The sequence below is a fragment of the Diachasmimorpha longicaudata genome, chromosome 15 (genome assembly GCF_034640455.1).
Source record: "Diachasmimorpha longicaudata isolate KC_UGA_2023 chromosome 15, iyDiaLong2, whole genome shotgun sequence".
NCBI classification, from domain to species: Eukaryota; Metazoa; Arthropoda; class Insecta; order Hymenoptera; family Braconidae; genus Diachasmimorpha; species Diachasmimorpha longicaudata.
Genome location: NC_087239.1, coordinates 4,564,247 through 4,588,689, shown reverse-complemented (window position 1 = coordinate 4,588,689; position 24,443 = coordinate 4,564,247). Strand labels below are relative to the sequence as shown.

At 39.2% G+C, this 24,443-nt stretch overlaps 2 protein-coding genes across 2 annotated transcripts; both read right to left on the bottom strand.

Annotated features, from left to right (window-relative positions):
- Positions 1–969: 969 nt before the first annotated feature.
- Positions 970–17,195, bottom strand: LOC135169588 (uncharacterized). Its single transcript, XM_064134715.1, has 3 exons — positions 15,772–17,195; positions 12,781–15,322; positions 970–1,028 (listed from the first exon to the last, which is right to left on the bottom strand). Exons 1-2 carry the CDS (start codon positions 15,842–15,844, stop codon positions 15,075–15,077), a joined length of 321 nt encoding a protein of 106 aa, XP_063990785.1. The 5' UTR covers positions 15,845–17,195; the 3' UTR covers positions 970–1,028; positions 12,781–15,074.
- On the bottom strand, positions 3,828–8,627 carry LOC135169413 (uncharacterized). The gene is made up of 6 exons (XM_064134380.1): positions 8,369–8,627; positions 8,061–8,276; positions 7,181–7,354; positions 6,879–7,073; positions 6,193–6,635; positions 3,828–5,961 (listed from the first exon to the last, which is right to left on the bottom strand). Exons 1-6 carry the CDS (start codon positions 8,625–8,627, stop codon positions 5,608–5,610), a joined length of 1,641 nt encoding a protein of 546 aa, XP_063990450.1. The 3' UTR covers positions 3,828–5,607.
- Positions 17,196–24,443: the final 7,248 nt, after the last annotated feature.

Here is a 24,443-nt window from a genome sequence, read left to right as displayed (position 1 = left end):
GCAATGGGAGAGGGCTCTTTCCATTTTCATTTCTCTCGGAGGCAACTATATACGTAATATTCAATTAACGTGTCGTTGCGTTGGGCTGGCATTGACCGAGGGAGTCATCCCGATGCGGAGGACGGAGTGGATGCGTCGGTTTGTGGCTTTTGCATTTTATTGTCAGGAGGATGCGTTATGTACCCAGTGGATTCCTGGGTGATTGCCGGGGTCGTGGTGAGGAGGTGATAGCCTGGCCACCCCCGGGGAGACTAGTAAAATTGATTGGTTTTCGGCCGGGGTTGGTGGGGATTTTTAAAAAGGAGTTGGGGACAGTCTTCGTGGGCTCGATGGGAGAGACTTGCGGTATCGGTGGAGAAAAAATTAATGAAGTGGGGAGTGCCGAGGGCGCAGGATAATTTCAATGTTATTGCTATTCTTTTGTGTATCTTTATATTTTATAGCATTGTAAACCGAGTGGTTGGAAATGCTTAAATAATTTTTTTAGCGGTGGAAACGAGGTGGGAATTCCCGGGAGACTGGGGATATTTTGAAAAAAATTTACTGTTATTTTTTTATGAGGATTTTTTTTTTCAAGTGAATTTTTTTGATAGAGACTTCTTCTTCTAAAAATATTAGAATCTGGTGTGGAGGTACCTCAAGCAAATATTGTAACATTGAAACGATATTTTACTACCATAATATTCCTCCTCGCTTCCCAATAGAAGACATGCCGTCCGAACAATGGAAAATTCGTTTTACTCACGCTCATTCTTCACGTTACGTGACATTTGCAATCGATCGTACAGTAGAGGTAATTTATTTTAAATAACACGGGTCGATTCAGTCTCAATTTGTTCCGGTCATCCATTTATACAGCGCCCAGAAGTCAGGAAGAATGACTGTTATTCCCCTTGCCGCAGTTGCATCGTGCTGTCATATTTTATTCTCAGATGAAAACAAGGGTGCTGAGGAGAAGGGGGGAGAGAGGGGGAAAATGATTCTCCATACACAGTGTCACATGTTTCCCGAGCGATTGTAGTCCCACTCTGTTGGAGAAAAAAAAATAACGCTTGTAATATGGATATAATAGAGTGGAGGTTAAACCTACCCCTTGGCTTATGTATTTACAGTAATGTACACGAGGTTGTCAAAATGTAAGCTCACTCCCCTTCGATTTTCGCGTGATCCGTGACGAAGAACATTCGACACACGAGCGATGAAAATATTTGAATCTAAAAGCGATTAGGAATTTACCACTTTGGGGATCAGGAGCTGTTTGCGGAGGGGTGAAGCCACACGGAGAGAGAATCTGATGATTTTTATAGTGTGATTTCGATAATAATTAATTAAACAGAAGGTCGGAGAACAATTAATACATCGCAGGGTGAAGTTTCTTTGTCGGATTCGTCGGGTAAAATTTCCCATGACGAAGTCCAACGTCGGCAGTAATCGGCTGCATTCGGCGCTCATCGTTAACCAATCACAAGGAGTTAGGGAAAAATTTCTATCAATTTTTCATCCCTCAAATAAAAAATGACAGATCTTCGAATTTTATCGTGTGGTTTAGTCAATTTTACGAAGACATTTTATTAATTAGAAAATTTGTGACCAGTTTATGGTATTGATAGGAATTTTTGTGTTTAAAAATTACGTGTCTGTTAAACAATTACGTAATTTTTCGGGCAAAACAGTATTCAGTAAAAATGACGGAGCAGTTTCGCATTTTTACGAAGAGCTATTTCGTAATTTTTCCCCAATATTGACTTGACTTGACAGGTAGATTACGGATAAGGCATGTAATTTTTAAACAATTATCCCCCCCCCCTGCAGATAATAAATTAGAAAATATAATTATATTTAAGAACAGGAAGATTTCCCGCGTCATCATTTGACGGTATCAAAAATTTCCATCTCCCTGAACTGCTCATTGTCCTTAACTACGAATTCCCTGACTGGCCGTGACATCCTTAATTGAAGACGCACAGGATTGATTGAATGATGGGGCTGGGCTTAAAATAAGGTGGCTTTTGTTCCACTGAATTTCGTTCACCCGGAGGAGAAAGAAGACAAGAAAAAAAAAAAATAGCCCGGTGGAAAGGGTAATTAAAATTGACTCCTCTCGGACGAATCGGGCCGCGGGTTTCTCTCTCTCTCGTTCGCTCGGCTCCAATTAATAACGACGCTTCGCTTCACCCGACACTCCACGAGAGGGCCATTCTTTAAGGCAGATTTATGATATCGAAGTTGGCGGCACAGCATTTAACCGCTGCTCCGAGTTTTGGTTATAATACAAGCGCGCTCGTGTGTATATGATAAGTGGATGGTAGTGTGGGGAGGGATAATAAAGGAGACTGAGCCCGGGAAAAAGGGTGAATGATAGACGGTGGCCGATCAGCGCCGTCAAAATAATGATCGACATAAATAATGAGGCTTGTTATGCCGAACGACAGAGGGCGCGTCGCGTACTGCTCATGAACATTCAAGGTTTATTGACTAGGGCCAATAACAAATTTTTTATTCACCTGTGCGGAGAGCAAAATTCTACAAAAATACCGTGCCATCTCCGTACTCTGCCAGTCAAAAAAATAGTAAAAATTACCAAACAGTCGCCCACTTCTTCGGTGAAGTTCCAGGAAAAGTCTAAAACGTATCAGAAAAATTATGGAACGTTCAGTCAAAAATTTGTTACTCTTCCGTAATTTTTACCGAATACTGTGTTGACTGACAGATTACGGAACAAACCCGTAATTTTTTAATTTTTCTCTCAACTTATTTGGAGACCACGTGACTCGGATGAAGCTGTACATGTGCCTAACGCTGATTTCCGCGACTTTTCGAAATTTGTGACGGTGATTGGCACTTGCGAATTAGTTAACCGCATTATAGATTAAAATTGGAATAAACATTTGCGGGCGTTCTTGTCATCGGCGACGAGGTTCCCTCCGTCAAACCCGGTGCACTAAACTCCATACACTAATTGTAAGATAAGCCCGGGTGATTAGAACACCTATGCACTCGGCTTAACACCGGACGATGTTATCTAAACCCTTAATTGCAAGTTGTCGTATACCACTGAAACTCTTTAAACACAGAGTGCATACGGACTCTAAAATATCTTAACCTTTGAGTGTTGGGGAGTTTACTTTCTAACACTCCACTGATCTGCTCTCAATTCAGAGATTGCGAGACGAGAAATTTTCAAAATTAACGTGAAAAAATTATTTTAAAAAATTCAACAATCTCGTCACCCATACTACCCCACGGAGAACCCCCAAATTACCCTAAATCCCTCGTTAAATCGATCTCCATTGATCCACAACGTCTTGAAAACAGAAAGTTATCGACTTGCCGATGCATTATCCCCTCGCAATTTATTGAAATCGATTTATGAACGTTTCACCTGTCCCGTAAACGAACTCTCACCATCCGGTACATGAGTCTCGTCCAATGGGCTTTTACGGCAACGGGGGTCAAATCTACCCCACCACGTACGCATCAGAATCGCTGAATGATCCGTAATTTTTATTCATCTCGGTAAAATCATTTACTGATGCGTTAGCAACGAGAAAACTTATATTGGAATACGATCGTTGGGGCTTCTAACAAGGTAGATCACTTGTTATATATCAACTACCCCCTTCCACCCCCCCCCCCAACCCCCCAGAAAATACCCGATTGGAGGATGAATTCTGAGCAATTTCTCGGCTGGTGGAGCCGCACACGCGGGCACCCTCTTTGATGCTTTGAACTCTCACCGCGGCTGACCGATCCTCGGTGGTAATCATGCCAGCCTCGCCACGCCCCAAAAAACACCTTCAAACCGATAGAGGAAACGAGTACCCAGGTAGGAAAAAACGAATGGGCCAACCTTGGTACAAGCACGGCCGCCGAGCTGCCGTAGCTCGGCACCCGGGCTCCAGCCAAACTCGCGCCGAACTTGGCTAGACCCTGGGATGATAACACGGGGCCAGGCCTGGGACCGAACTTTGGCCAGACTTCGGTCGCCGTACTTTGGCCGCACTCTGGGCTTACCATTCGGCCCGAAATTGGCCCAGACCTATTGCCGAACTTTGGCCGCATTCTGGGCTGACCATTCGGCCCGAAATTGGCCCAGATTTACGACCAGAGCTGTGGCCAGGCTCCAACCGTTGCCTGTATTGGGTTCAGAATCACCAATAAATATATGAACGGTATATCTGATAAGCAGACATGTATTTATTACCTTCAACATTATACAGAAAACAGTTTTATTATGTGACAAAACTTATATTTAAATTTATTAAATCTATTGACAAAAAAACTCAGCCAATCAAAAACTTTTTTCCTCCTATCGACATAGTACATGTTTTCATCCGATTTTGGTTGAACAGTTAAAGATATGCAGTGTTTGTATCTCCAATTTTCATGAAAGATAATCACAACTATGAGATTTTTCCGCGAACAGAATATGAAAACTCAAAAAAATGATTGCAGGTATAAATTGTAGAAAAATCTTTTGTGGATTATTTTCATCCGCTTTTAAAATAAATAATCTACGTAGATCATTTGAATCCGAAATTTAATACGACATACCATATTAAGTCTTAATAAACTCTCTCTTACAATCTAATAATATTAGCAGTCAGTCTTCAGAATTCGAAGATTGTATTAACAAAATATCCAACAAAATAACGCACCAATGTTATTTTTTAAATTAGTAGTTTAGAATTGATAAATTATCGTGCTTCAATTCAAGCATGAAAACAGTCATTATAATAGCAATATTATGGATAATTTATTCCGCTATGGATGATAAGAATTAATTCTTATATCCATAGACAATTGCTGATACGAATTATCCTGATAAGAATTATTTTTTCATCTCGGAAAGACGTCCTTTTTTTACAATAATGTCTTCTCCATCTGCAACTCCGGAACACAGAATGATATTTAGTTGCATTGATTGTGTGCTAGTTCTATATAATATTGCTTATTATATTCACTCTTTCAAACAAACTTAGAAATATAAAAAAGTCTTGGATAGGATTACATATAACTAATTAATTTCAACCCTTAAATTTGAAATCTTTGGGGAATATGGACGCAGTCCGATTGTGAAACTTCAACCTTATAAATATTATTTGACTTGAATCACCAAATACTGAAAACAGCTCTCAATGGCTGAAATTACTTTCATTAGAATTTTTCTTAAAAATTAAAAATCCACTTATTATTTTTCCCTTTAAACTTTTGGACATAATATTTAATCCCTGAACCAACAACGGATATTTATTCCCGTGATCTAACTTATGAGGAAATGACATAGAAAATACTTTATTATGCTAAGATACATCACATTTTCCAATTGTTATTTCCATCTTCTGGATTTCCGACCTCGCCAGGAGAAATATAATAAATATAATTAATACTTCAATGACAGCCGAATACTAAACAATATTCATATATTAATATATATTCTGCCCAATGAAACGCCTCGCGATAAAAATATATTGATAATATAAACTTTTCCTATTAATCGTACCTTTTATCAAGAATATCACAACTAATACAATTACGAAAATGAACTAATGGAGTCATATTAACACAGTGATTTTACAATTCCATTTATCCCGGAAAAATGAAGTATTATCGATTGGTATCAAAGGAACAAACTGAATTATTCTCGTTATGATGACTTGACCCGCGTTGTCGTTCCTTACGCCCACCCTCTCGATCGCCAGAACGTGACAACCAAGTACTTACTTCTGACATTATCTTCTTCTCATCAGTGCTGGATCCTATTACCTCAATTATCACATCAATCAGTACTTTGCATACTGTAGTGTTATAAAAATTTTTCTTTTTCTTTCCGCCAGCTTCCTTATTTCCGTAACCAGAATAGTGCAGTGACACTGTCTTCCTCAGAACCGCAGATAGGATAGTGGAAACACATATTTTCATCTCTTTTTTATTGCTTATCAAAACTCTCATGAATAATCGCTAAAAATAAAAGAAGGGAAATTTTTTTGAATTTATGAACATGAGAAGACATCTTTGGGCTCATCGCCAGCGGGTTGGTTCTATAACCAAAGCGTTCCAGTGACGTAGACTTGAGTCCCGGTGATGAAAGATTTTTTCATCACCAGAAAACGAACCCAGTGCATGTGTCACCGCCCAATTTATTGATTTTACATAAAAAAGAAGAAAAACGATCAATTTCAGATATATTACCAGTGTTTCTACGAGATTTGGGTCCGTTGTCAATATCGCTTCGTATTCCTGGAACTTATCATCCATTTCAAATGGTAGTGGCGTAGACATCTGCTTCTGTATTTCAAGCAAGCTAGGACCAGAAGCTGGGGCTAGATTAGTGCCAATGATTGTGGTCTTGAGCTCATTCATAGACTGCTTTAAATCGTAAGCCATCCTGCGTCTTAAATTTTCGAGCTTTTCATCTAATTGCTGATCAAAGTAATCTCGAAGGGAGTTCAGGATTCGACGTTCATTATCAGCATAATGACTAGATGACAACTGGTTTTGTGGTCCCAGCATTTTTGGCATCTTAGCAGGGGGTACCATCATTGATCGTGAAGTTTTTGGAGTTCCTGGGCTCACAATCGAATTCAATCCGTCTTCAGCGCGTGTAGTAGACGATGCACGCCTTTTTCGGTTACCTTATGAAATTAAAGGAGGACCAAACGATATAAATTGATGGGTAGCAGCATCAGATGAAAAAAAAACTACCCAAGCCCCCACCAAAAATATATAATATAATCTAATTCTATATAAGTTCCGAATTTTGTAAAGAATGTTCAAAATATAAATTGGACCATTTTCAAATATTTATAAATATAAATTTTTTCATGCGGGAGGAACTTGGCCGATGATTGGTCATGGAATATCCGAGCCGATTTTACCTGAAGCGTTATGGACTAGTGGTGAAGGAGGTGTCAAATGAAGTTCTTTTCTTGTATTTCTCGCTGAGTCCATCGATTTTGTAGGTGACTGCAGAATTCCATCGGAGGAATCATTGCTCTCAGATTCATCAGTTTCGACGTCTTTAAGCAAAGTAATATTCTTCCTTGACCGCTGTTTAAATGATAAACATGCACCTGGAAATTATTGAAAATGATGATTTATCCCTGACCGGATCATTTAATTAACACGAACTTAGAATTACGTGCTACAGTCCCATATTACCTCAAAATTGATTTATTACCTGTTGGTACAGATCGCGATTTACTCGACATTTGCAAAAAGCCAGAATTATTTTGAGCCTTTGAGGCTCGAATCTCCTCAGGATTAGCTATAAGACAATCATGATTTTCGTCTTCAGAGTCAGATCCACTCTGGTAAATGCTTTGAAATCTTGTCTTTGGTTTTGCTTGTATACCTACGAAATTTTACAAGTTTGTAGTGAAGTAGTAACACAACGTAAGTTGTCTCCAGCCTTTGTTTTTTATAGCTATTTCAAAGTGGGGAAAGAATGCATGCATTTGAAAAAATATTTTTTTTGTAGAACCTATCGCTCCTACAAAAAAGGTTTCTATCAAAATTTTACCATTTTCCGTAGATGTTCACTTTGATTTACCTCTTCACAACAGAATTATAATGCTTTCCTACATAAGAGATGGTGGGGAAAAATGGAACGTTTCTCGTCCCCTCAACATTCCAATGCTTTTATGTATAAACAATCATATCAAGTGTAAATCATAAATTTTCCACTTTATCTTGTTCGCACGTAGTGATTTCTGTTAGCGACTCAATTTTTTGATGAGTAAAGAATTGCAATAAAAAAAAATAACCTAATATTTTTCGACCACAACATAATAAAAATTTTCTTATAAAATCATTCAATGCGATTCTCTCTTAAAACGATGTTTCGAGACAAATACACATGTAATGACTGCACAGATACATAATTAATATTTATTTTGTAAAAGATTTCAAAAATTCGGTCAATCTAATTCCCAATTTAGGGAACGATGGGTCTTTTGATGTTAAATACGAGAGTTGAATAAATTGGGGATGAATAATTGGGGTTAAGAGTGGTTATAATTGTTGATAATTGACTTTTACTTCATATTAACAGGACTTACCAGACTTTGGAGTTTGATTTCTAGGTGGAATCGGGATTTTAGTACTAAAGATGTTGTTTAGTTGAGACTTTGATGCAGTTAAGGGTTTTGCTGAAATTTTTGCTTTCGAGGAAGTTTCGGACCTCCCCCCCTTTCGATCATTTTCACCATCGGTTGTCTCACAGTTGAGAGTTACTTGGGCCTTTTTTAATCTTCTGCGACCCTGATCCAAATCAGCTGAACACAACCAACATATGATCCTTTAATATTGAAATGAACCCATCGAGCAATTCATCAAGTTATAAGTGGAGTCATTTCAATTTTTGTACCTGCTCCGGTGATGAAGCAAAATGGATAACTTTGCCAAGAGTCCTTGGGCGAGTGCAATTTTTCCAAGTAGTCGTCAAGTAGATGATATTCAGTTGTCGGTGGGAATTTACAGGTGTCTTCTTCTGCACTATTAAACCATTTTTTCGGCACCAAATCAATGCATGGTAGCCCTTTTTCGTTTTTCTCGAGAAATTCGATGACTGCGAATGGTTCGCTGAGATTTTTTGGATCGCGAGATGGATGTGAGGTTTCCGACATTTTAGGTTATGAAAAAAAATCACGATTCGTACAATTGAACCTGGTGTTTTCGAGTAGTTTCATATAAACTGATAACTTTGCAGAATGATGCATATAGCTTATTATTTAACAGAAAAAATTGCGTTTCTATTTCCATGTGTTTTGAACGGTTTTTTGTCATCACCCCACTGATGCTTCTTTTTTAGCGCCACTATTCCTTCAAAACGATTATATCACAAATATCTGTCAAACACTTAACACACATTTAATTCACATTAAATTCTCACTTCTTGTAATTTACCGTCAACTTAGTTGGTGAAATCCGAATTTGAGACAAAAAGCCCGATAAACGGATGATACGAGCAATTATGAAAGGTTATGTACACGGACGCCAGATCTAACCGATTTATGTCCCACTTGCATGTAACGACTCCACTATTGAAATTTTCTAACGACCTCGATGATCGGATTTTCATGTCGATTGTTGATTTAAAACATAAAATTGTTTGTTTCTTCCACAATTTTAATCACGAGTTCAACTAAAACATATACCCTCATTCATATACCCTCTTACCAAAAAAAAACTGCATTTCACAATGCGAACAATTTTTACGTTATTTTCTAGTGGAGGAGGGATATGGCGTATTGTCGTCCAGTTACATTTAATAAAGCACATTTGTGTTTAATTTTGTGTGCCTTCTTACATGTCATTTCAGCTGCCCAGGACTTAATGTAGAATATTCCTACTCGACTGGAAAAGTCTGGATAACTAAACGCCTCTTCCCTACTACTTTCCTGGTGTCCGAAAATATATATACCAGTAAGATCATCACAAATTTTGGATTTTCCTGATTTAACGAGAATTTGTGAAATTACGAAAACTTTCTCAATATCTAGGAGTACCACGTTATTTGGATGACTTGTCGTCAAGGTTAGACCATTGATGTTGATCATATTTGATGTTAAATGAATTTCCCCATCAATTATCATCGTTGTAGGCTTTCTCGCGATAACCCAATCACTCAGTATGTGTTTCTGATTAATTACCATGGTTCCTCCAGACTCCATCTCAGTTAGTCTGTTGATAATTTGTGTGAGTGGTTTTATCGAAGAATGAACGAGTTTTTTAAATAAACCAATGTAACTCTCTCCCCAAAACGCTGAGAGCTCATTCAGAGGAATTTTAAAGTATTGGGCATCATTAGCAACGTGGATGATACTATGCCAACTGAGAACTTGAGCCCCTTCATCATTATAAACATCAGGTAACGTCTCGAAACAAATTTTTAGCAGAGATCCAGCATATTCACTCAAATCCTTAACGAATTCCTTACTGTTTAAAATTCTGCTAGCAAAGACAAATAATGAGAAATGACAACGTAAAGGTTTCGGTAAGAAATCTTGTAACACGACGATACCACAATAATTAAGGAAAAACTTGAATTGTGATGCTTTCCATCTTGAGATATTATTCACATCAAATTCTTTCCTTTGAAATTCAATAGGGATATCGGCTTTTAATGACCTCATAATACCATCAAGCCGACGAACATCAGCTAATTTGATCCTCTGGGCTGAACTTCTCGTTAGCCATTTATCCAGCAGCCATTTCATATTACCAGAATAGAATAAATGCATTAAATCTAATGGCACTTGTTTTGTCAGATCGAATCTATCCAAAGAGAGCAGCGGGGACACAGAACCTTCATAATGATGTTCTGGTTGAACTCGCGTCTCGTAGGATACTTTAGTGCGTAAATTTGCATTGGTCACTGGATATATGCGTTTTCCTCGTCTTCCACAACCTACTGTAATGCCCTTGGTGAAACACCTTCCACAGGCATAGAAGGCTCCAGGAGCTTTGTGGCAGCAAATGAATGCTCGAGCTGGCGAATCAGCCACTATTGCTACAATTTTCACCTCAAAAACCTTGTCATCAATGCGCAAACCATTTTCTTGGAGTTCATTGGCCTCTTCAACAAAATCAGTCATGAATTCTGTGGCTGATAATGGTTTCCCATCCCCACAATAAATCGCGGCAGCAAAGGGTTTGGTAGTGTAATTTGGATGCTGTATTTTTATTGAAATTGGCCAAATTTCCTTCTTAGCATTCCGGTATACCTGCATACCGTCAATATGAACCAGAAGAGAAATGTCGTTTTCTCGATAAATTTGAGTTGAAATTATTTTTCTGAGTCCCGAGGCGATTCCCAAATAAATGAATTCACCTGGAATCTCATGAACTCCTCTCATGGTTGTTAGGTGTCTGCAATGGGGAGTTTGCAAAAGCTGCCGTGTAGTCTTGGGTATTGATGTGTAACCTTCACTTCTTAAAATGGCTAACAATTCATCGATTGCTTCTGCTGTTGTAGCTCTTCTGAATTTCACTGCCCATTGATTAATTTTTTGCTCCATTCCCCGCGGTTCCAATTTGTCCAGAGTTTGTGTATTCTTGTCTCCAATGCTGTCAGTGAATACTTTGTTGAAATCATTGTCAATGTCATCTGAATCACCATCACAACCTGAGCCCCCAAGAATTGGTTCATCCCTGTCTCCAACGCTGCTATTGGATTCACTGATGCAATCATTAAGATGCTTATACGAGCCACAATCACCATCACCACCCGACCAACTATCACCACAAGCACTAGCATTATCATCGAGATGTCGAACATCGACATCTCCACTAATTTGATCCACAATAGATCCACTACGGATAGTTATTTCATTGGCTGTTGGCAAACTAACCTCTTCCTCATCGGCATTATTGCGTTCACTGTAATCCGGAGTTTTTTCTTTAGCGCCTTCTACGTTTACAGATTCTTTTTTCTTCAGTTGATGAAAATGTCTGTATTTTTTAACCCGTGAATATGAACTCTGAGACATATTACAATAGTAAAAGAGTAATATTAAAATAATAAATTGCCGCACACGACACTCATGTCTACTGCCACAATCAGACTACTCAACACGCCATCTTACGGGCTGTTGTCATAGAATGTGTGGTATACGGTGATATCCACGCATATTTTCCCCTGAAATAGTATGTTCAGAAGAAATAATGGTACCTTCGGAAGAAGGAGAATCAAAGGACGAAAAATTTAGTGAAGGAACATTCCCCATGAGAATTCAATTTTTGGAATGCTGTTCCATATGGGACCCAAGCCTGGCAAACCATGCCCCTTGTCTGCCTGGCCATGTCTCGGGGCAAGCTTGGTGACCCAAGCCTGGCAAGCCATGCTCTTTACCAGTCTGGCCATACCTCGGGTCAAGCGTGGTTGCCCAAGCCCGGCAAACCGTGCTCTTTGCCAGTCTGGCCATACCACGGGCCAAGCTTAGTGACCCAAGCCTGGCAAGCCATGCTCTTTGCCGGTCTGGCCATGCCTCGGGCCAAGCTTGGTGGCCCAGATCTGGCAAGCCAGTCTCGTGCCAGACCTGGCCCGTTTCGTGGACATTGGCATTTCCTACCTGGGTAACAATACATACACGCATTCACTGTTTCACTCTGTCTCACATTGTTTTATATCATTATCGTTTTTTTTTTTTAATTTTTTTTTAGCGCTCGTACACACTCCACTCGCGCACCTACACCGATCGCGAGAGCTTGTTCGGGTACCTCCTTCCATCGGAGCTCTCTGATGGCATTATATCGCCGGAGGAATCTGATTCTTAGACGCAATCGCCGGGGAGGAGTGCGCAAAACCCCGATCCCCGATCCTATCGATTTACCAAGACTGATTTGAAGTCGATTCTCCACGGGTACATGAGGCAATTACTCCTGAAATTTGGAGGGGTAAATTTTGAATTTTTTGCAGTGTTGGGGGTCAGAAAATTTTGGGGGCTGAGAGGTGAAAGTGGGAGGGGGGGAGTGAGTTTCAGGGGGACAGTGGAGATTTAATTGGCTCAGACATGTGATTTTTCCGGAAATTTTTTTAATAATTTTAATAATTTTTATTAATTTTGACAATTTTAATAGATTTAATAATTTTTATAATTTTAATAATTCTAATAATTTTATTATTTCTTATATTTTTTATAATTTTAATATTTTTTATAATTCTAATAATTTTAATAATTTTTTCGGGATAATTTTGACGTTATAAGTCTCTCATTGAATAGTTAACCCTAACGATTCGTTTAATTGGAAAAAAAAAATTGTGAAACTAAGACTTACGTAAGACATATTGGCATTAGAATTCTTCCCTCGTAGTTTGAATTTTCCATTCCATCTCGTGTATTCCGAGAAAAAAAAATAACAGTGGTGTAATTGGCATTCAGTGAGACACCCCGAGGGTTTGGAGACTCAATAAAAATCATACTTTATCATTCGTGGAGCAACCGCACTTTCATCCTGTTTTCTTTATTTTTATTCCTCGGGCTTTTATGGGAGGGGTGACGAGGGGCCTCATACTGTGATAAATTCGGGGGTGAGGAGTTTCAATGCATGTAGGGATAATGGCAATTGCGGCGGGATAAATTGCGAGTGGAAGAGGAGTATATGCGGGCGTACATGTGTACCATTGCTTTGGGGGTCGAATGCCGGTGTCGGGCTGATGCTTACCCGACCTTTCCCGTCATTTTTCGGTGTTGCGAGCGCCCTTCCTTCTCCACGTTTAACATTGTTCGTTTACAAATAGGATCGAGGCAATTTTCTTGGATTTTTCCATGATTTCATTGACATTATCAACAAAAAAAAAAATTTATGGTTCACGGAGGAAATTTATAGTCATTTCGATAAAAATTATGGTGTTGCCTTACTATTATAATCGGGTCTATTCGGCGCTCATCGTTAACCAATCCCAAGACCCAATAAAATAAACTGACCTAGAAAGAAATTTTCAAAAATTTTCAATCAATTTTTCATTAAATCTCACATAAAAAATAATAGTCTTTCAAATTTTATGGTGCTATTAAGTAAATTATCTGAAACCACATGTCATTAATTACAAAATCAACTGAATTGATATGAATTTTTACATGTGAGTAAAGCACAGTCCAGTAATTGAGGATCTTCCACCTCGATTTTACTGCGCCACACAATTTTTTCCAGACTTTTCTTCTCATTTTAAATCTCCACAATTTTCATTTTAAAAAAAATTCCGACAGTGATATCACATTCGAATGTATCATAAATTCAGTTGCACATCTCGAAAGTCATCTTGTCCAATGCCGAATGACCACCGGCCTAAAACCACTCGTGAAACATTCTATCGAAAAAATAAATTGACAATAAATACATCGAGGTGCAACTGATGTTTGCACAACAGGAAGTTCTTTGAATGGTGAATCGAAACGAGAGTATACAATGAAGGATAATATCCCCTTCTTTACAAGCTACCGACGGGTTCCAGGGAGAGTGCACCGATGTGGTTGGTCGTTTAGTCTCGCATCGAACTCGTTTTGCCTTCGTATTCTTCAACATGTCATTGTGGGTTTCTAATTTTTATGAAAAACCTCGCGAGCGATGTATTCAATCACCTCCACAGAGGAAAAACAGAAAAAAAATTATGAGATAATATTTGAACTAGATAAGATGCTCTTCGAGTATCTGAAGTGAGAAATTAATTTTTTCTGCTGAGCTCGGAGCGAAATCCGCCGGTCTCATCTCATTAATGTCCCCACACATTTTAGAATGTAAATAAATACAGATTTCTCCTCGGGTTTGATATGTGAAGCTGCTAATATATCCTCCTGTGCAATGAACTCTCTGTGCTGGACGGGGCTCAGTAATTTACCGTATATAAATGTACACACCTGTGTACAGTATCCCAACAGTCAATTAGACATGTAGTGCCTCGAGACCCCAAATAGCTCGCAGAATGAGAGAAAACGAACGAAACATGATGAGTCGAGTGTTGGTAATCATTTTTAATGTATCCCCAACACCATTCAATTTACATTTTCCTCACTGGAAATTTTTCTCACGATTGATGAATTACCGGAGTTATTTCCATACATTAAAATATTGATTTTCAACTTATTTTCAATTTGTTGAATTGCGAAGCTTGAAAATTACAATGATTATTGTGTCTATGGAGTTTAATTGCACCCAGAACTCCATTACAATCAACAAATATATATTTTTCAAGAAAAACTTCCTTTGTCAATCCTTTATCATTGTTCTAGACCATGATCATGTTATTTATAACTTTGAGTGAACTCCTGCAATAATTATGAGCATTAAATAATTAATTGAGCTCATTCAGGGTCACAAGAAAAATACGAATATTGTTTTGACTGCCAGATTATCGAACAGAAAAATAATTTTTAATGAATTTTCCCCTCCCCTGTAAGTTTATGTAAATAATAACTAATTTTCCTGCACATCTGCCCCTCAACTGTCACTCGCCTTTTTTTCTCAATTTTTACCGATACATCGAAGCCTCGCACCTCTCGATTTTGCGATAGTCTGCAGCTCGAAGAAGACGAAGAGGAATCGAAGCTGTTGAGGGGTGCGAGGGGCATTATTCAGTCGAGGTGTTGCCCGGCGGTGGTATTAATTGGCGGGGAGCTCTCTCGTCCGCCTGTGATTAGCCTCAGCAGCCGCCGCCACCTCTGAACCTCTCCTCCATATTCTTTCCCCCTGAATTCCCTCTTCCTCGCCCCCCCCCCTTGAGCACGACGGAGATGGAGAGAGGCTCGATGATCGTATATCTGCCGACGTACGTGTGGATCGGATGCCGTCACTCCTTTTTGTTGAACAAAGAGGTATTCTCCTGGAAGGTGAGAGAATACAGTGAGGATGTGATTTCAGTGTGGTGACAAATTGACCTGAAGGGGGTAAATTCTATATGGTTGAGCCGTCAGGAATCGATTTTTGATCGGTGGAAAATTGAGATGACTCGCGAGATAACACTACGGTATTGCTAAAGCAATCTGGAAAATTATTTGTGGTTTGCAGTACGTGTATGTGTGGATTATATGACGCGAGATTACATGCGAATGAAATAATATTCGATACATTTTTTTTTCACGAATTAAAAATTATACTTCGATCTATATATATACACATGTGTACATATATATATGTATGGACGACTATTTTTATTATATTCCTGTATATCTGAATGTGTTTAATTGAATAGAGAATATAAATTAAAGAGTTCCCTTCAATTAATATTTTTCCAACGTCATTTTTTATTTCTCGTCTTAGTTAACCTCATACCCTTCCACACGAAGTGCCGTGGCGAGTTGACCTGGAGCCTTCCCACGCCTAATATATTTATGTCATGTAGCATTATGTATGAAGCATATGTATGCACAGGTAGTCAAGACACTTTGTAGCCCGTTGCACCTGTTGGCAGACCCACACTTCATTTGAATAATATTTCTGTACAATCGATAAAGGGTTGGCGGTGAACTTCGTGTGCTCTGAATTGGTCGCAATCTCAACTAGATGATCCTAGTTTCCTCTATCAAAGTACAATATATAACTGGTGTGTGTGTACATATGTGCAACGAGCGTCGGGGTAATGGAATGTGCGTGCGAGATCTCACGTTCAAAAGAATTATCATTTATCTGTTTTTATTTTTATCTGTTTGTTCGACCATTAGAATTATCCAATTACTCGGGCCATCGCATGCTAAACCCTTGCACCCCTGACCCAAAGTATTGACGAAGGTAAAATGAGTGAATAGATGTGATTTTATAAGTTTATTTAAATAATATTCAGGAAAGTGCGGGAGATCTTTATAAATCGGTTCTGGCACTAAAAATTCAACGATCAAAACAATCGTCTATTGTTAAAATAACTCTCCTTTGTATGTCTACCAATAACTCGTCCCTGATGACTCAAAAGAATTCGGACGAACTACAACATCCAAAAGTAGCCTCCGGTGTTGTTTCTCTCTCTTTCTCCCCCACGATTGTGGTATTTTTAACCAAACCATCACGAGATTCACATTTTTTTTCCTTCTCCCGTTTCTTTATTCCGTCTCTCTTCTTAATTTCATATTTATTTTCCCCCGTTTTTTTTTTTTTCGTTGCTGGATTATCGTTCGGCGGCTCTTCGTCTCAGATAGTAATGCAGCTGGGGCAGGCAGTTACAAGACCAGGCGAGATAATTACAGAGCGCACACTGGCCGCTAAGTCAAACAACCTAAAACATCAGAGTCTCTTCGGGGTCCATAGGCCTCCGATTACGTGTCTGGGAGAGGGGTGGGGGATATTTATATGTGTGGAAGCTGAAATCGATGGGGAAATTATTGGGAAGACTGCCGATAGCCCGACTGATGAATACAGATGACAGTTCTTAGTGCAGATAAAATTTTTTAAAATTATTTCACGCGGAGAGAAATTTTCAGTAAAAATTACTAAAAAATATGTAATTTTTGTTCAATAATTTTATTTATGCGGGGAAGGTGCGTCATTTTTACTGGCTATTTATCCCCGCGCAGAGTAATCGATTGATAGTCAATTAATTATCTGTACGGTGAGGGAAATTGTTTAAAAATTACGGAGTTCCATAATCTCCCAGTTAAAATAATATTCAGTAAAAATTAGGAACCGATTCCGCACTTGTTCAATAAACAAACATTCAAGAAAAGTATCGAACGTTCCATAAACCAGAAATAATTTCAAATCCTCCATTAATCCATTCAATTACCCTAATTATCCACAAAATCAGATGAACAATTAATCGAATGAAATCCATTTCATCAGTCCATTGGCCACAATCAACGCGAATAAAAAATGAAAGACCTGACGTCTGTGAAGCGACCCAAGGGCCCCCAAACGAGTGTACATTATTCGTCAGTGGGATGCAGATGAGGGTGGATCGAGGTGCATCACGCACGGGAGTTCTGTATACATAAATATGATATAAAAGTCCAAATAAATCCAGTGGCTCATAAATGTTAATTGATGAGGAAGAATGCGTGTTGTAGCGCGCCGGGATCAAAGTGGCCGACGAATTAGAAAAAAAAAATAGGGGGAGAAAAGAGAAAGGGCGAGATCAAGAGAAGAATATATTGTAACCTATGCGGAATGGTAAAATAAACTTTTACTCCTGTTTCATTATTATTATAATAACAGTCGGCGATTTGATTAGGACCCTAGTTTCGCAGTTGTGGGAAAGCGTAACCGATTACTGACCCCCCTCTCCCCCTTCCTCCCCCTGTCCCTCCGCACTCGACGTGTAGTCGTCAATGGCGATGAAAAATAATGTTTAATTTAATAATATGACTTGATTTTATTATTATAGGGGATAGATTTTTTAAGCCAATTTCCCATTACAAATAATTCCCTTTTAAACGAGCCAATGTAACGTGACGAATATATTGTATATTTGTATATCATTTAATTTTATTTGTTGATGTGTGATTCATGTGTTGAATAAAAATCGCAATGTTGTTGGGGATTTTCTCATACGGTTAATTATTGTGGATAATTTACACCATCAGTTTGCAACGTAAGTTTATTGTTTAAATAAAATTTTCTTGATGCCAGAATGTTTATCCGTCAGCATATGGATATTTGAGAATTTGTTTCATTTTTTTCCGGTCGATAATATGAGTGAAAGCGCATGTTTAACTGTATTGAACACGCTTCTGTTTCCAACCGATAAAAATAAATGTATCCATGGAAAAATATGATTTATCGTGGGGGGCAGAATGGGGTTAACGCGCGCCCCATGTTATTACGAGAAGAGGAAGGAGATTAGTTATTTTTTTTTTACTACTTCTCTCTCGGAAAAACCGGCATTATACGGATAACGGTTCTCCTCTCCCATCAGTTGTCTTTTTACCTCATTTTTTAATACTCCCTCTGTGCCAATGAGTGTCCCTTTTTGTCGACAAGTGTTGGCAGGAGTGTTGAGCAAATATTGAAGCCATCGATGTATATTGTACTGGACTCATCCGATGAAATGAAATCTATTCGATTTTTTTTCGGGATAATCCGTGACCGAGTCGCTTATTCTTTCATCGGCTCTTCTTCAGATTCCTTTGAGAGCGGGCTCGGGGCCACCTTGGGTGTGATTCTTCATTGTCAATGGTCAAAAGTTTAGCCCTGTGTGCGAAAAAGGTCCAAATTAACTGGGCCCGGTCACGGTTCCTACAGGTCGATTATGATTTCGGCTTTTTCGGGTTTGAGGGACGAGAGTACCAGATGGAAAGAATACACTGAGAAAAATGGTCGGTTAAAATTACGGAATAGTTACGTATTCTTTCCTGGAAGTTCGTTGAAAACCTGCGCAACTGTTCCCTAATTTCTACTGAAGATTATCTTAACTGGAAATTTTTGAAGAATTTTTCTCTTCGTGCGGAAATTTAAAGTCACGGTATCGCGATTTTTCCACCGCGATTGAATAAAAAAAATCAAAATATCCCACGTTGACGTCAATTCGAAGGGTGTATTTTATAATAAACAATAAACAAAGAGAAATTTTCTATGAAAATCCCTCGATTTAAAAAGAAAATCTATCGCTGTTACGGTAAAATTATCTAAATATCCCATTTCCATTTGAAAATTCCGCTTTACAACGTCAATTAACAAGAGCCCGTTAAAGCTCATTAGCTCAACAACAGGATAATTCGTGCAATTCGCTATTTGGTATGCCAATAATTGTAAAACGTCAGCAACATTGTACCCTCCACCTGATATACAACAGTGAACCGAGAAAAATGCTAATACCGTGAATTAGCCTATCTCGGGTTTGCTATATATGCACGAGTCGTCGGTACACGACAGCCCATCAGCTCCACTCACTTTTACGTAAGAGCGGAATGAGGGGTTAGGCCCAAGTATGTACAGAAAACACTCAAGTACACTGCATGATGGATGAGTTTTACACTGAGTGATTTTTTAAACTTATTTTCCCCCGTGATAAGCTGTGGCCAATCGGTGAAATTATGTTTCAGGCGTGAATCTCAACATTCGTGGGAGATTTATTTCTCCATGCACGAGGAGTAGTGTACAAACAAGGTAAACAATTATCTTCATTTTTCGCGGAATCATAATAATCTAAGATATTATCTGTCCAGATGACGAAATATTAACTGCACTTTATGCTCATGTGAAATTTATAAAAGATAATATACGGAAAAAATTTCTTTTCGTAAAATATAAATTTTCCTGCACGAAAAACCAATAATTAAAAAAATCAATTATCATTCTCCATAAAAAAAATAAATTGGATAAATTAATTTCACCTGAAAATTCTCAGATCTGAAATGCAGTCAATAATCAACACAATCAACTGATGAATTATATTGAAATCCATGTATGTGGTAGTGTACAAAAAAGCTAAATCATTATTTTCATTTTTCTCCGAATGAATAACAATCACTCAAAATATTATCTATTCAGATTATGCAATATTAATTGAAGTTTACGTCTCACCAAAAAATATAAAAAAGAATCTCTAGAAAAACTTTCTTATCATAAAATATAAATTTTCCTCCCCAGAAAATCAATAATTAGAAAAATCAGTAACGATTATCCATAAACACCAATAATTCGGGTAAATTAATTCCATCTGAATATTCTCAAGTCTGCAATGCATTCAATAATCAATTACTCAACTGAATAATTCATCAACGAAAAAAAAGTGTATCATAAACTGTAAAAACAAGTGATTCCGACGGATTCAATGATGCAGCCCGACTGTACCAGTAATACCATAATTATCGAGTAAAAACCGGTCAAGCACATCTCAAAGTTACTGCCAGCAGTGCGCACCGTGCGGTGTGAACCGCCGATTTTTCCCAGGGGTGGGGAGAGAGGGGGGGGGGGGGTTGCAGCATATCTATAAACCCCAACCCCCGTTCCCCCCCCCCCGAGAGCACCTTAACGAGCAACCTACATACCGAAGAAAGAGGTGAACAGGATCACCGATGTGCTCTGTGCACTCGTCAAACTCAGCTCTCCTCACGCGTTATATATCTTCAAGTGGATATTTTAAGGATTCTTACCCGGGGTAGGATCGTAACCACGCGGAGTCTACATCCCGTGGAAGATGGTAGCGTCGGCGAAGAATAAAGAATGAATTTGAGCGCGTGAAAACACTGACGGGTAGACCGTTAAAACATCGAGACTCTTCTTCCTCACTTTGTTCCTTGTTCTTTTCCCTTTATCTCTCTCGCTCTCGCCCTCGGTCTCTCACTCGCGGACTATTTTTTTTCCTGTATTTTTTATTTTTGCCTTCGTTCACGCCTCCGGGTTTGCCGCGAAATTGTCGAGCACAAAGTCGCTGAAAGGGGGCGGCCAAAAAGTGGATTAACCTCAACCGAATGCGGGAAAAATCACGAGCACTCGTTATTTTTTTAATGAGGGGGGGGGGGGGGATTTTCCAGATGCGGCTGGTTAGCGGATTTCAATGACACCCCAATGACCCTCGAGCCAGTAATAAAAGGTCTTTCGGTCTTTCGGTTCAACCCCAGCCGATACCAATTAATTAAATTGGAAATTATATCTAAACTGTCGTTAATATCGTGCGATAGAAACAGATGATTTATCGAATTAAAATAATTTGTAGTTCTCGGTGCGGGTCAGGACTAATGTGAAGTCAGTAGCACATCCTGGCGGGAATATATTAATGAGCTTGAAATAAATCGAATGACATTCCTCACCCCGTAAACGAACAAAAATCGACCTCAGTAGATTTCGCATGTTAATAGATATTCATGATCCTTGAAATGAGAGCGGCAGTGAGTGTCTTCCCTCCTATTTCCACCTGTGCGTTTTCGGCTCTCATTCAACCAGATTAACGGATGAAAAAGCCACTCACACTGCCTCGCGGCCTCCGAAACAGCATACATGCCACTTTCGTTAAATGCAGGGTGGTCGACTCTGATGAAAGTGTAAGTGTTTCGTACCTGTTTCTCACTTCTTTATTCCTCCAACTTTGGATTTAAAAAAAACATGAAAATATAACGCGAGTCCCTTACGACCAAGAAAGCTTCCAAAATTTCCCAAAAAATCACAAACAAAAATAAATTAACAGAAACAAATTCAACAAAACTCCCAACTTGATTGATCTCTCCCCTAATTACAGTTAAATTTCCCCTTCGAAAAATCGCAAAATAAAAAAATTAATTCTCACTCAACAACAAAAATTTCATTAGTCTTTTCTTCTTCAAACACCCTCCTCCCCCCCTCCCCCTCCCCCCATGATACCAACGACACGTGAGACCGGCTCGAGACCTCTCCACTATATGGTATAATTCGGTTACGGATGATCTAGGGATTGATCATCCAGCGATTCGAGAATAGGGTCACAGTATGTGATGCCTGGAAATACAAGGTGGTAAAGAAAAGATGGTGCCCAGCGCGTTTGGTATAGTCCGGGGCGGTGCCCCGCCCCCATTCGCCCGGGCACAAAGCGGCCCAGCGGTATAAATTGGTTTGTTTGCCGCGGAGATGAAAGGGGCCGCTAAATGCTATCTTTAAGGTGTCGGATCAACGCAAATGTGGCTGAGTTACTCGTAATTATAGGATAGTCCGTGGACTCTCCGAGCAACGGAGAAGTTTATCCGCCTCACCTTACACCTCACCCCCTCCCCCCCTGCCACCTCCCCCCAGTGTTTCTCCACCACTGTCTCTGTCTGTTGGCTCGTTGTTGCCGCGCGGTCTGCACTGACGCACCATTTGGTGGCTACCCACCTTTGCACGATTCTGTTATATCCCACAGTATAAACTGTAACCTTTCTCATCGCTCGGTTAGGAGGAGAGGGAGCAAAAGGTGGGTTGACTCGTAATACACCTCTCTCTTTAGCCCCACCAGTTCCGCAAACAGACACTCATAAAGATAATTAATTCTTTATTCGCCTTTAATTTTTCAATAACTCACTTCAAATAATTACACATGCAGGTCTTCCTCGTTTGGTGGGGTGGGGTGTGCAGAGTCAGTGATTCGTTTGTATCTGAGGAGAGAAGTGGATCAACATAATAAAACAGCGTACATCATAAGTTGGCAAATTACAACCCGTGTTACCCGGAAATGAGTGCATTCGGCCTCTTTGTTATTACACTTTGTTACAAATCCCGAAGACAAGACGAGTTTACAGCAGTTTATCGACGGTAACGAAGGAAAAGTTAATGTTAGTAATGGGGGAGTTTGTGAGATGGCTACCGGAACAATTACGCCGTGCGATACGCCCCAGATTTCCCCTCTCGAAGCACTAAAAATTATTGATTATCGATTTTTTCGGGAGACTGTGCGTTGAGTGATGTTTTGCGCAGTTATTTCACTTTCCGGATTTTTTGGGTTTGTTTTGGATTTTATGCGGGGAAAAAAATATATACAATGTATTTATTATGGTATATATGTTTCTATGTGGTTTGTTAGGTAGATGGATGAAGCAGCGACCGAGGCCGGACATTATACACTATGAAATAATAATTCATAAATTATACGCAACCGGCTCCGTCGTTTAGTGGCTCCGTCGTTTAGAGGCTGTTCCAGTGGAAGGCCCTGCGAAGGCTGATGGCGCTCTTAGGGAGTCCGGAGGATGGACATTCTATGGTATAGTCTGTGGATCACTGCCGGAGGGAGGACGAGCCACATAAATGCGACGTTATATACGATGTCGAGATCATTTCAGTTCACTTTGAAAAATGATTTATCTTAATAAAATGGAGCATTTTATTGACGCATTGGAAAATAGTTCGCTTCGGTTTTTTCTTTAAATCGAAATATCAATTTACTCGAGTATTTACTGTAGTATCTTAAGCAAATTTATTTATTTACCTTTTGCATCGTTTGAGAAAATATTTTGATTGCTTCGCGCAGATGAAAATACAGCGAATTTCGTGTCGCGACGATCGCGAGCTGGCGGACTCTTTGTACATAAAGATTTGTATATCCCCATATATCCTCCCAACTCGGTAGTTTTATACATATATTTATGAATGCCCATCTGCATAACCAGTAGCACGACCATATATAATCTACATTAATTATTTCAACCGCTTTGGTTTAACTTTGGCGATCGACTGAAAATACTTAAATGAATTTTAAAAAACTCCCGGGAGGGGATAAAGTCGAGGGATTATCGGGGGATTATATTCGCCTCTCTTTGCGGTAGTAGTTGGATTTTTTAAATTTACATTTGTGGACGATCGGAGGAAATCACGTTAGCGCTTCCCTCAGCTGGCGTTTCTCATTTTTTCGGTCATCAGCGGCGGGAAAAAAATAGATTGGTTTCCCCTCGGAGCATCATTGAATTAATCAATCGTTTATATTCAATTACTCGGGACGCGACGAATGGAAATCTATACAACACTTGGTTATGGATACCGACGCAATTTCCCGCGTGTTTGGGAGAATAATGGGGGTCAATGAATGAAGGCGATGAAAAAAAAAATGACGGTATGTGGAATGAAAGGGGCCGATACAGATGGTGTCTATGGAGCTGCGGACAAGACAATGAGATGGCAATATTTTTTTATTTCAGTCTTAACGATTATTCGACTGATTGATAATGAGTCCGCATACGCATTATTGAAGTGCTCTTCCCGGAGAGAAATTTAAAAAAAAATTAGAAACACAAAAAAAAAATTATTAATTGATATTTGTTGGATAAATTTGTTTTTTAATTTTAGTTGGAACTGTTCGGGGAGTGGGGCATACGTGTGCAGTGGTATTTGTATGCACGTGGAACCGGCAACTCATCGCGCTTGTTTTCCGCTTGCCGACAATTAGTGATCGTCCGTCAAAGACCTGGGGGGGCCCTATCGCCCTTTTTCCACGCCTTAGTTTTTCACTTTCACACCGCTTTGAGTTTAGTTCTTCACACCTGTGAAATTGTCCGGTCATTCTCGGCTCTCGGTGATGACGGAGAAATGCTCGTTCTGCAGACAATTTTTTCTATTTTCAATAAAATTTAAAAACTTTA

Coding starts and splice junctions, on each gene's coding strand:
- LOC135169413 (XM_064134380.1), bottom strand. CDS start 8,627: ATGTCGGAAACCTCACATCCATCTCGCGATCCAAAAAATCTCAGCGAA. Junction 8,277..8,368: donor TTGCTTCATCACCGGAGCAG/GTACAAAAATTG, acceptor GGTTGTGTTCAG/CTGATTTGGATCAGGGTCGC. Junction 6,636..6,878: donor ACTAGTCCATAACGCTTCAG/GTAAAATCGGCT, acceptor TAATTTCATAAG/GTAACCGAAAAAGGCGTGCA.
- LOC135169588 (XM_064134715.1), bottom strand. CDS start 15,844: ATGCTACATGACATAAATATATTAGGCGTGGGAAGGCTCCAGGTCAAC. Junction 15,323..15,771: donor ACGGCACTTCGTGTGGAAGG/GTATGAGGTTAA, acceptor CTCACCTTCCAG/GAGAATACCTCTTTGTTCAA.